Source organism: Balaenoptera musculus, chromosome 2 (assembly GCF_009873245.2).
Source record: "Balaenoptera musculus isolate JJ_BM4_2016_0621 chromosome 2, mBalMus1.pri.v3, whole genome shotgun sequence".
In the NCBI taxonomy this organism is placed as follows: Eukaryota; Metazoa; Chordata; class Mammalia; order Artiodactyla; family Balaenopteridae; genus Balaenoptera; species Balaenoptera musculus.
Genome location: NC_045786.1, coordinates 75,127,261 through 75,140,807, shown reverse-complemented (window position 1 = coordinate 75,140,807; position 13,547 = coordinate 75,127,261). Strand labels below are relative to the sequence as shown.

The window sequence follows — 13,547 nt, the reverse complement described above, 5'->3', positions numbered from 1 at the left end:
ATTCCCTGACGGTCTGGTGGTTAGGACTCGGCGCTTTCACTGCCAAGGGCCTGGGTTCGATCCCTGGTCGGGGAACTAAGATGCCGCAAGCTACCGGCGCAGCCAAAAAAACGCTGCGCGGCCATGTGGCACAGCAAAAAATAAATAAATAAATAACATTTTAAAAAATAAAAGCCATTAAAAAAAATTTGTTTTAAATAAAGAAACCCTGTGGCAAGTACTTCTGTAAAATGATGATTTTTAAAACCCAGGTTATCTAGCTTATAAACTCAGATTCTTAAAAGCTATATACTTTGAAAGAATTCATATTTAGAAAATTTTTGAAACAGTCCAATTTGTTAATAACAATATTTACTTATTAACAATTTATAACATTAAAACTAAGAATCAGTAGTTCTGGATCAGCATTTCTCAAAATGTGCACTGCAGGTCTTTGGAGTTTCAGCTGATGTTAATACAAAAAGGTTAAATTAGCTTAGAAAAATATGGATTTCTTTCCCAAAGGATTTCTCAAAACTTGAAATACATTAGTGTGCACTGTTAAATTTCAAGAGGAAACAGTATTAAGTGTTTTTCCAACTTCCAATTGTATTTAACCACTGTACCTATCCTTCCCTCCGCTGCAGCATCAAATGGGACACACTCTGAAATATACTGCATAAGGCAAATCTGAAGAAACTGGGGAATAATATCAGGGAGAAAAATGTCAAGTACGGTATCTGCAGTTACTTAGAGTGCTTTCTAACTGGTATGTTAATCAGATAAATAGAAAACAGTACTTTCTACCATACCTCTTCTGCAGTCCAGATTAAAGTCCTATAGATTTCATTAAGTCATAAACCCAAGTAACCCCTCTGTGTGTAAAACCCAAGAGTAAAGATAACCTGCATCAGCAAACACAATTTAACTATTTAATGCATGAAGATGAAGTAAAAGGCAAGCATTTTTCTTTTTGTAAACATGATCCTTATTGTTTCTCTTTCTTAATGTTCTTAACTATTGAAATTCCTTACTTACTCTTATGCGTTTCACCATGAAACTGATATTACGGATTCCAGAGAAGTCTGTGGTCTGGTAAATTGTATCAATCGCTTTAACGTGACTGGATATCTATTGATTTAAAAAAAAAGACATTTTAGAGGCAATGTCGAAATGTGAAAAAGACTGTGAATTTCCATTTCCCAAATCAAGAATTATTCATATTCCACCACATTCAAATTTTAAAATGTCAATATCATACACTAGATGAAAGGATGAAAAAGATTAGTGAGCTGGAACTGAGAAGGGAAATTCAGTGACTTTTCCATATTTTTCTCTGGCCAAAACCAAACACGCACTCTTGCCTCAGTCATATATTGGGTTGGCCAAAAAGTCCCTTTGGTTTTTAAGTAAAAATAAAAGACATTTTTCATTTTCACCAAGAACTTTATTGGTATTCATCATTTTGTTCCACTACCTTCTGCCATTTTTCAGGCAACTTCATAATTCCATTCCCAAAACTTTTTATCTTTTCAAGCAAAGACCTGTTCCAGGTACCTTTTACAATCTTCCAGGGAATTGAAATTTCTTCCATTAAGAGAATTTTGTAAAGACCGAAATAAATGGAAATCCGAAGGTGCACTGTCTGGTGAATACAGGGGATGAATCAGAACTTCCCAGCCAAGCTGTAACAGTTTTTGCCTGGTCATCAAAAAAACATGAGGTCTTGTGTTATCCTGATGGAAGATTCTGTGTTTTCTGTTGACTAATTCCGGACGCTTTTCGTCGAGTGCCGCTTTCAGTTGGTCTAGCTGGGAGCAGTACTAGCTGGAATTAATCGTTTCGTTTTCCGGAAGGAGCTCATAATAGAGGACTCCCTTCCAATCCCACCATCTACACAACATCACCTTCTCTGGACGAAGACCGGCCTTTGGTATGGTTGGTGGTGGTTCATTTCGCTTGCCCCACGATCTCTTCCGTTCCACATTATTGTACAGCAAGAGTCCCCAACCCCTGGGCCGCGGACCAGTAGTGGTCCTCAGCCTGTTAGGAACTGGGCTGCACAGCAGAAGGTGAGCAGTGGGCAAGCAAACGAAGCTTCATCTGTGGCTCCCCATCGCTCGCATGACCGCCTGACCCATACCCCCCACCCCCATCCGTGGAAAAACTGTCTTCCACAAAACCAGTCCCTGGTGCCAAAAAGGTTGGGGACCACTGTTGAACAGTATTCACTTTTCATTGCCCATCACAATTTGTTTTAAAAAACAGAACGTTTTCGTTACGTTTAAGTAGAGAATCACATGCGGAAATACGGGCAAGGTTTTTTTCGCTCAACTTACGTGGAACCCAAACATGAAAGCGAGTAACATAACCAAGCTGGTGCAAATGCTTTTCAGTGCTTGATTTGGATATTTTGAATATGTCGGCTATCTCCCACGTGGTATAACGTTTATTGTTCTCAATTAATATCTCGATTTGATTGCTATCAACTTCAACTGGTCTACCTAACCGTGGAGCATCGTCCAGTGAGAAATCTCCAGCACGAAACTTCACAAACCACTTTTGACATGTTTGATCAGTCACAGCACCTTCTCCATACACTACACAAATCTTTTTTTGCGTTTCAGTTGTGTTTTTACCTTTCTTGAAATAATAAAGCATAATATGCCAAATGTTTTTCTTCCATCTTCAATATTAAAATGGCTACACAAAAATTCACCAATTTTTATAAGTTTTTTTTTAATGCATGCTGATCTGACAGCTGTCACAATACAATCTAACAAAATTGTTTCAAATGAAATTAAAGACAATTAAGCACTACTAGTGACATCTTATGGAAAAACCTGAACGAACTTTTTGGCCAACCCAATAAAATTTGGTTTCCTCAATCCATCCTGCAATGTCATACCTCCATGCCTTTTCGCATGCTGCTTCCTTATGCCTAGGGTATCTACCCCTTAGACTCAGCTCAAACATCTTCTGTGAATACCTCCCTGATAATATCAGAACACTCAGTCATTCTCTGACTTCAGTCTTTCCATTGATGCACTAGTACATATTCTGTAAGTTTTGTCTACCATTTACTATATGGTAGGCGCTGTTTTAGGGTGCTGGAGGTATAGGGGTGAACAAAATTGAGAAGGTCCCTATAAATTTACAGATTTATTCTAGAGGGGGAGGAAGGGAAGGAAGTAATACAAATATAAATAACATACATTCAGATTTTGCTAAATTCTAAGAAGAGATAAACAGGGTGATAGAACACAAAAAGATCCTCTTTTTCCTAGCTGACTCCCAACTTAACTCTCTGGCTTCTAAACCACTCTATAGACAACCTTCCCATCTTCATTTACAAAAAGCACTCTTGCTACCCACTTATATGAAAACATGCATATATATATAGGTTCAAAACTATTTTCAAAGAAATTATATAAACATAAATAGTCAAGTAAAAGCATTAACAATAATAATTTCAAAAGTAGCCCAGGTTGCCAAACAATGATAAAGAATATCATAACACTGCTGATAAAGTCCATTACAAATCTGTGCTATCTACCCTCAGCTTGGCCTAGCAATCCCTTATCCAATTCTCACTGTTCCTTGTCCACCCCCAACAGTGGTATTTCAAACATTTTTCCACAGATGACTGATCAGACATCTTACTTTACTGAGAGTTCATCTTGATCTCCTGCTCTTTTAACCTTCAGACTTGTCTTTCTTTCTTTCTTTTTTAATATGTATTTATTTATTTGGTTGCGCCAGGTCTTACTTGCAGCAGGCGGGCTCCTTAGCTGCGGCATGCAAGTGGGATCTAGTTCCCTGACCAGGGATCAAACCAGGGTCCCCTGCATTGGGAGCACGGAGTCTTATCCACTGCGCCACCAGGGAAGTCTCCAAACTTTTCTATCTTTATCCATTTCTATCTCCCTCAAATGGTAACTCTTCCTTAAAGAGTAACTTTTCTATATTCTTAACCCCAATCTTTACTGGATCTTCAAGGACATTGTTTCACATCAGTTTTTCTTTCTCATATCTTACACTGCTTCTCTACTGGATCATTTTCCTCTTCTGACCAACTTCTCATGTATCCCCCTTTCACTCAAATATTCCATATTATTCCTAAGCCACCATTTTTTTTCTGTTTTTCACATCTCTTGAAACCCTAACTGCTCCTGCCAACCCATTCCTTATTGTTCACAATGTTTTCACCCTCACAACTTTATTGAGAGCTTGCTTAAAGTCCATCAATAATATTCTAATAACTAAAAATCAGCTAACCTTTATAATCATTCTCTCTTTTTTTCAGCATTACTGAGGTATAATTGACAAATAAAATGTAAGATATTTAAAGTGTACATCATGATTTGACATACATATACAAATATACATTGTACATTTGACATACATATACATCGAGTTAATTACTTTGTAGTCATTCTCTTTGGTATCTCCACATATGACACTATTGGTTATGCATTTTGTTGTGAAACTTTGCTTATTCCTTGGCTAATCCTATTTTATCTCCTACCTCTTTAACTATTATATTTTAGCCCATAGCTTCTCCTTGTCATCCTATTCACTATAAAGAGATTTTATCTCCCAGTTCCTTCCCTTTTGATTTCATTCTCTCTCCTTATTTTAACTATCTCTTTTGCACCCTTAAATTCCATGCAGAAAGCTCAAGGCTAACCTCTCCCAAGCTCCAGTTCTACATTTTCAATACCCTATAATCACCATGTACATGGGCTTCTAAACGCGTCTAAAAGTAAGTTCATCACCACCAACAAAATGAGTTTACCATTTATACTAATGACACCTCCACCCTCTCAGTCTCAAATCCTGGGACTCAAAATGCATTCATCAAACTCTCACTGGATACCTTCAAAATGAAGGATATTTTGAAGACTGTCTCCAAAAAATTTATACTTCAATAAGACACAAATGTAGATAGTAATGTAACTTAAAAAGTGTTAAGTACAAGGAGAATACAGAATAGAAATTAATTATTCTTATTGGAAAGACTCCTCTACCTTTCCCTCCTTTAAGACCACAAATGACAATTTGACCCTCTTTTCCAAGCTCAGCTCCCAGTGTCATCATCTCCTTCATGAAATCATTTTCTTACATCTCTCTTTAGAATGACACTAAAATATCCTAACTGGTCTTTCAGTTATTTGTGTTCTTATCGTACATATTTTCTCATATCACAATTGAAAATACATACTCTTTATTTTTGCAAAATGAGATATGCACTAACTTTAATTTTTAGAGGAATATACAGGTATAATGAAACAATATGAGAACATGAAAACTAAAATAGTAGCAAAATTATAAATACCTGGGCAATCACAGCCTCTCGTGTTCCATAATATTTAAAAAACAGATGATCAGTCTGAATATAAAGCTGACAAGTATTTTTTTCAGCTGAAGTTGTACGTTTTTTCCTCAGGAGTTCTGGACCGTTAATAGCATGTTCTTCTTGAGGTGTCTATATGTCAAAAAGAGTCATTTCTAATCAGCAGTATGCTTCACTATTATAATTTTATATAGTTAAGAATACACATTATAAACAATTTCACTTTCTACTTTATTATGTAAAACCATAGGTATTTCCTTGCACTGTTAAAAATTCTTCATAAACACCACTTTCAGTCTCATAACATTCTACTATATAGATGACTTATTTATTCAAGCAATTCTTTAACTTTGAAACATTTTCAAAACATACCATTTAATATGTAAATATAAAGCAAGTCTTACAGTAGTTTACAATACTTTGATATCTTCCTCTACCTCACCTCTAATACCCAATCTATCACCCAGCCCTGTCAGATTTAGCTTCTAAATACTTAGGGCATCTGTCCATTACCTCTAGCTCCATCACATTAGCCCAAGCCACCATCACTTATTACCTAGAGTATTGCAATCTGAGCGATGGGAATCTACCTCTATCCACTTGTGGCCTTCAATCTAATCTTCATACTGCAATCCTTTCAAAACACAATTTTCAAAATATTACCCACCTGCATTTGTATTTCAATGATTTCCCATGGCTCTAAGGATAAAGTCGTAAATCCTTTATATGCACCACCCAGTCAGCACTGCAGACTCTACTTACCTGCCCAGTTTCGTCCCATTCCATATTACTTCACAGAGAGACCCTACTACATTACCCAACAATAGCTCTCTGTGCTACAGCTACATAGGCCTTCTTTCCAATCCTCCAACACAGGGTCTGCATCCTGTCACAGTCTTTTGCACACGGTGATGCTGTCTCTCCTGATCTAGTTAACTTCTTTTCTTCAGACTCAGCAAAGATCAATTCACCCCTTATACCACCTCACAGAACAATGTACCCATGTCCTTTACAGTTTATCATGTGGTTATTTGTTTATTTTCTGTCCCCAGCCCACCACCATTATTACTTCAACCACTAGAATGAGAGGTCTGGAAAGAAGGAATTGTCTCGGTGTTTGCGTCTCACTATACTGCTATCAGCTAACACACACTTCACAGGCAAACAGTAGACACTCAATAAGTATTTGTTCAAAGAATTAACACTGCTATTGAATCCAAGCACTTAAACATTTGTTGACATCTAAAAGCACCATGTTAAGTGAATTTTGATGACAGAGTAATAGAGAATTCAACTTAATTCAATTTTAAGCCACAATTCCAAATTTACACTCACATTTTATAATTTCCTTCTCCCTTGACAACTCCATGTTTGACTGTTCTCTTAGTTACTGTCTTCATTGTACTTTTATCTATTTTCGCTCAGTACATCATTCTAGGATGGCAGTTACTGTTTCAGCACATTCCATTGTCTTCTGGTTTCAACTGTTTCCAATGAGAAATGAGCTGTCATTTTTACTGTTGCTTCTCTGAAGGTGACTAGACTTTTTTTATTGGTTGCTTTGAGTATATTCTTTGGTTTTTAGACTTTTCTAATATTGTACTAGTGTTATTTTCTTTGTGAAAGACTTTTCCTGCGCTAATTACAGGGTTTACTAAATTTGTTGTTTGATATTCTCTGTCATATGTGGAATTCTCAGCCACCATCTGTCCCTATTTCACTCTCATTTTTTCTCCTTCTGAGATATCAATTACGCATACTTTAGACCTTTTTAATGTATCACCTATGTCTCTTAAGCTCTTTTCTGTATTTTCTACACTTTTGTTTCTAAGTGGTTTACCCTATTTTTTTATGACGTACTATTCAGATCTAAGCCCGTCAAATCCTTCGTTTCTGTTGTTATATTTTTCAATTCTAGAATTTCCATCAGGTTCTTTTGTTCATTTTCAATTTTCTGCTGAAATTTTTAATTTCCTCTTTATGTACTTGAACATATTATAAGGTCTGTATCTGCGTCTGATCATTTCATTATTCACATACCTTTAGGTTGTTTACATGTCTGACACCCCAGCTATACTGTAAGCTCTCTGAGGGTGTATACCTGTCATTTATTCTTGAATGGCTAATGTTTGATAAATAATTTTCTCCCTCTCACTCTTCCATCATGTTGTCTCATTTGCTAATGTGCTGATTATTTTGAACTGAGTGCCAGATGATGTACATGGAAAACCACAGATATAATCTGAGGCAACAAGTAATGATATCTTTCTCAAGAGAAAATCTGTTTTCACTTCTGGCAGGCAATGAGCCTTGGTGCACTAGTAATCCTCGATTACCTTAATCCAATCAGAGATTAAGAAGATGTGGTGTGAAACTTTAACCCCTGGGAGGGGAGGCAGAACACTTTCTGATACACCCTTACTTCTAGGGAGCAGCCTTTCATTCAAGATCCCAATCTGAAGTCCCGAAATAGTATTTTTATCTTTAGCCTCAAGAATCTGGAGGGTTCTATTCAGCTGTTCAGTCTCTTAGCTACCTCCTCAGGAACTGGAAGATAAAGCTAGAGAAAAGGTAGCCCTGAACGTCAGGCTCACCTTCCTAAGTGCCCTCTTTTTTCCCTAAGATCTGGTCCCACACTTCTTCACAGCTTTGTTATCTCTCCAACGCCTTCTAACAAATACACACACATGCAGACACAAATATAAACATAAACATATATTTTTTTAAATATTCATATTTTGAGGTCAGGTTGGTCTCTATTAGTTGTTCTAAACAGGAGAAGGACTACGTCTCTATTTCTTGAAAACAATTCTTTGTCAATGTTATGAATTGTGAATATTGTCTCAAAGTTTATAACTGTCTTCACTTTAAGGTGTCCTTCACTCTTAATTTTCATAGAGTGAAATACATCAATTCTTTAATAGTCAAAGATTCCATGCCTTATTCAAAGTGTTTCTCTACTTCAAAATACAAAATATTTTTTAATATCTTCTTTTGTCAAGTGTCTTTTCAAATGCTTTTGCCCATTTTTTAATTGAGGTTTGACCATTTTTTAAAAACTGAGTTATAAGAGTTCTTGTTATATTCCGGAGAAGGCTTCTGTCAGATATATGTACTGCTGACATTTTTCTCACAGTCTGTGGCTTCTTTTTACATTTTCTTAACTGTATCTTTTGAGAAGTTTTTAATTTTGACAAAGTCGAGTTCGTAATTTTTTTCGGCAGGGTATTTTTGTGTCCTAAGAAATTGGTGTCTATTCCAAAGTCACAAAAATTTCCTCTATGTTTTTATCTAGAAGTTTACGTTTTAGCTTTAAGCATGCAGATTTATTATCCATTTTGAGTTTATTTTTGTATAAGGTGTAATGGTATAAGTTGAGGTTCTTTTTTTTTTATGGATATTCAATTGTTCCAGTACTATCTGTCAGACTGCTCTTTTGTCCTTTAAATTACCTTGGGATTTTTGTGAAAATCAACTGGCCAAATGGATATGGACTCTCTATTCTGCTCCATGACCTAAGTCTATCCTGAGGTCAAGACGACACCATCTTGATTACTGCAGCTTTACAGTAAATCTCAAAATCAGGTAGTATAAGTTCTCTAGCTTTTGTTCTTTTTTGAAAATTGTTTTGGCTATTCTAGGTCCTTTACATTTCCATATAACTTTGAAAATCTGTTTGTCAATTACTAGATAAATCCCCACTGGGGGATTATATTTGGTTCTTTTATTATAATTACTATTCTCTTCTCTTTGTTTTCATAGTTTTTTGTAGTTTTTTGAACAATTAATATGAGGTGTTTCAAAGCCCTCATGTGCTAATGCCTGTAATTTCTAGTCTGTTTCTATCTGGGTGGTTTTTTATTCTGATTATGGATCACATTTTCCAACTTCTTGAGCTTCTTGTCATCTAGCAATGTTTTCTGAACATCTGACATTCTGAATGCTACATCGTTGAGTATCTGCATTCAGTGTCCTTCTTTAACAAGTATTATTGAGCTTTGTTCTGACAGGCAACTAATTTACTTGAAAATCACCTTGATCTTCCTGAAGTTTGGTTTTTCAGCTTAGTTAGGACAGGTCTGGAGTAGCCTTTAGTCTAGGATGAGATTAGCCTACTCCAAGCATGGCTTGGGATCTCTACCAAGTACAAGTTCTGATAGTTGTTCAGTTCATAGATTCCTCAGTAGTTTTTCTTTCTCGGGTAGTTTTCTCGTAGAATCCTACCCTGTGCATGCAAAGCTTAGAATCCGGCTAAGATTCAAGGTGACCCCTGTGCAGATATCTATAGCTTTTTCTCAGCATAGCTCTCTCCTCTCAGGTACTATGTCCATAAATCCAGATACCTCAGCCTTCCAGAACCTGAACGTATCTCTTCAATTGTGCAACAGCGCTGTGCACTTCTTACTCTTCTTGAAATGCCCTTCACTGTGCCATTCCTAAAATTTTGCCTCCAGTCAAAAAGTCAGGGAAATCACAGAGATATTTATTTCTCCTCTCTCAGGTATCTCAATCCTGTACTGCCTGTTGGCCAATATTTGAAAACAATTGTTTCTTTTTGTCGTTGTTGTTCTTGTTTTGTTTTCCAGTTGTTTTCTGCAGGATGGCTAGTTGGATACCTGTTACTCTATCATGGCTGGAAAGGGAAATCTCCACTTACTTGTTCTAAGAGTTTCAAAGTTTTCGTTTTAGTACTTTACAGAGTTTTGTTTTGTTTTAAATATGATGTGAGATGAAGATCCAACTTCATTTTTTCCAAATGGATAAACATTTTCTCTGGCTCCATTTATTCAATAGTCTCTACTTTCCTCCCTGATTTGAGATTTCACCTCTACCACATAACAAAGTTTCATATACATATGGATCTGTTCCTGAGCACTCAATTTTACTCCTCTGGTCAATTTGTACATCCCTATGCTGAAAGTACACTCTCAATTACTAGAGTCAGTCTCAATATCTTCCAGGGTAAATCTCTCTTTCCTGTTCATCACCTTCAGATGGGCCTCACTTCTTCTTAGCCTTCACTTTTCCGTGTAACATTTTAGACCCATCAAGTGCTGTGAAAAATCATGTTGTAATTTGTATGGAATTGCACTGAATCTACAAATCAATATGGGGAAAATTAATGTTTTTATATTAGGTATTATGTTCCAATTTATATAGTATACCTCTCCATAATAAAATCAATCATCTGTAACATTTCTTATAAAATTTTGTAATTTCCCTTATACAGGTCTTATAATTCTTTGTTACGTTTATTCTTTGATACATAATATTCTTGATATTATTTTTAATGGTATCCTCTCTTACGTGACATTTCTGGTGGTCTGTTGCTGATATAAAAAAATACAACCTACATTTGTATATTAAATGTTATGTCTAGCCACTGTTAAACGGTATTATATCTAGCAATCTATACTCTCAGCCTCTCTATCCACATTGCCAATACCTTAGTACAAGCCACTATCACTTCTCAACTGAACAACTGCAACAACTCCTAATTAGTCTCCTTGTCTCTAGTTTTGCACCTCACTCTGAAGTTAAGAATTCTTTACTGGTCTTGCTATCTCTCTGGCCTTGTATATACTGTTCCTCCTCTTTCCATCTCTTCATGGTCAACCTAACTTCTGCTTTTTTAGTTTCTGATTATTGTCCTCAAACACTTGCAAGGCTAGGTTAACTAGTCTTCTTGTGTGTAGAATATCACCCTTTGCTTAATCTTCTTCCATTTCCTACTATCTTCAATTTTTCTGTGTCTCCAATTAAACTATAAACTTTGTGAGGACAAGCCTTCATCTTAATTTCCACATATTCCCAGAACCTATCACAGATCTTCTGACATATGGGAGATCAATACAAAATTGTTCAATGAAGACAAGAATAAAATCTCACTTAGACTTAAAAAGACCCATTTGATATGGTATTATTTATGCCATTTTGCAGATTAAGAAACATACAAATCTGCATTTGCGACTCAAGAAATGTTAATCGATGCTACTACTTTTAGAAAGGATGTTCAAGATATATGATGCTTTATTATAAAAATAAATTTTTTTTAATTTTAAACTTGTGTTTTAAATAACCATAAAACTATCACCTATGAATGAAATAAAGGAGGTCAAAAAAGAATAAAACGTCAACAGTCAACGGCAGAAAAACTTAAAATATCAAAAGTACTATGATTTTTATTAGGGTAACTAACCATCTTGGTTTGCTTAGAGACACATGATTTTCAACGTTAAACTGGAGAAGTCTCAGGCAAACCAGGGGAAGTTGGTCACTCTAATTTTCATATTAATACAAACACATTTATACAAAATACATGTTCAGACTGGATATTTTTTAATTTTATGATAAAACACGTAAGAGAATATTTTGGACACGTTACGTTTTTTGGGTCATGCAGATTTGTACTCAAATCGCAGCATCACACCTTTATTATAAGCAAGTTACTTGGCCTCTTTGAGCATTAAAAAATATAAATATTTCCCGACGGCAGTATAAATCTTTTAGAAATCCTAGAACATACATTTTTAATGCAGAAACACAAACCCAAGTTCACTTCCATTTCTTAAACACAAGTTTGTATTAAAATCCTTACCTGTGTTACTTCTTCCACACCAGTCATCTGGTACTTCCTCATCCTTTCAAATACTGAATGATCTGCACAGCCCCCCTGTGGACCATATTTATGGGGATAGTCTAAAACACAAAGAAGAAATATTATTACTGTCACATGTTTAGGTATTACCAATTATCTTATAAATGAAAATTTAACTGTCATAATTAATGAAAGCCATAAATGCTTATTGGGCTCCAATGGGAAAGGCATTATGCTAGGCATTCTACTTTTAAAACCTGGCAGGTTCTGAAGTTCTCCTTCAACATCATTGGTCTCTAAGTTTTTGTCATATGAATGATTTGTGAATTCTAAAAAAGAATAATAATCATTCTTTATTCTGCGTTTAACTTTCCCAACCTGTCCCACTTCAGATACATAGAGCATTTTAACACTGCAGTTTACTTCATTTTGTAATTTATAACTTTCCATTCAAACACATTAAATTTCTTATTCTGCAAATGTACAAAGCTACCTCAATTTGAACTACAGTTAGGCAAATATAATATCATATTTGGTTTGAATTCCTTCAATGAATACCAACTAGTCATAAGGGAAAGTAACCTAGAAACATGCTCTATGGCATAGTAAAAGCAGACTGAGTTTAAATTTCTTCAATGTATAATTCAAGTGAATGCTTTACAAAGCAATAACTATTTTATTATCACTTGTTTTCCCTTTATAATTAAACAGTGATTAATTTAGCCTTAACTGAATTGTTTCTATTTCCAGACAGCTGTTCAATTTAGTGTAGTCATTTAAAAGTTTATTCCACTCTCTCAAGGTTCACATACTTCCCTTGTTAAGGTTCTCCTTAGTTCATGAACATATTTTATAATTCAATCTACTACCCATAATTAAGAGAACTATCAAAATAAAATATGGAGACATGGGTTAGAGGGGAAGCACTGAAACATCCTTAAGTAGCATATACTTATAATACATAGAATTATAATTAGAAACACTGTTTCTTAAGTAAATCTAGAACCTGAAGTGGACACTAGTGACCTATTTCACTGGAAATACTAACTAAATATCACAATACAAATCTAAACTGGCAGGTAGGAGGTAGGGGTTATGGACAACCTACTTACATTGATATAACAGCTCTGATTTAAACGTTAGTTTTTACCAGAGGTCAAGATTGCAACAGCTGTAAAATTCCAATCAATAAATGTGGAAGAAATGATAGACTTAGGGACTTCTCTGGTGGCGCAGTGGTTAAGAATCCGCCTGCCAATGCAGGGGACACGGATTCGAGCCCTGGTCCGGGAAGATCCCACACGCCATGGAACAACTAAGCCCGTGCACCACAACTACTGAGCCTGCGCTCTAGAGCCCGCGAGCCACAACTACTGAAGCCCATGCGCCCCAACTACTGAAGCCCGCACACCTAGAGCCCGTGCTCCGCAACAAGAGAAGCCACCGCAATGAGAAGCCCGCGCACCACAACAAAGAGTGGCCCCCACTCTCAGCAACTAGAGAAAACCCGCGTGCAGCAGCGAAGACCCAATGCAGCCAAAAATTAAATAAATGAATAAATAAATAAATTTATTTAAAAAAAAAAAAAAGAAATCAAGAGGGAACCCCAGAACT

At 35.9% G+C, this 13,547-nt stretch overlaps 1 protein-coding gene across 2 annotated transcripts in view; it reads right to left on the bottom strand.

The window, feature by feature from the left end:
* ADAM10 (ADAM metallopeptidase domain 10) overlaps positions 1-13,547 on the bottom strand; it is a 110,527-nt gene that overhangs the window by 44,425 nt on the left and 52,555 nt on the right. For both annotated transcript variants that reach the window (XM_036842720.1, XM_036842721.1), the window contains 3 exons: positions 11,934-12,034; positions 5,318-5,467; positions 1,018-1,110 (listed from right to left, as the gene is read on the bottom strand). In XM_036842720.1, the coding sequence (XP_036698615.1) occupies positions 1,018-1,110; positions 5,318-5,467; positions 11,934-12,034 (344 nt within the window). The remainder of the gene's footprint in view (positions 1-1,017; positions 1,111-5,317; positions 5,468-11,933; positions 12,035-13,547) is intronic.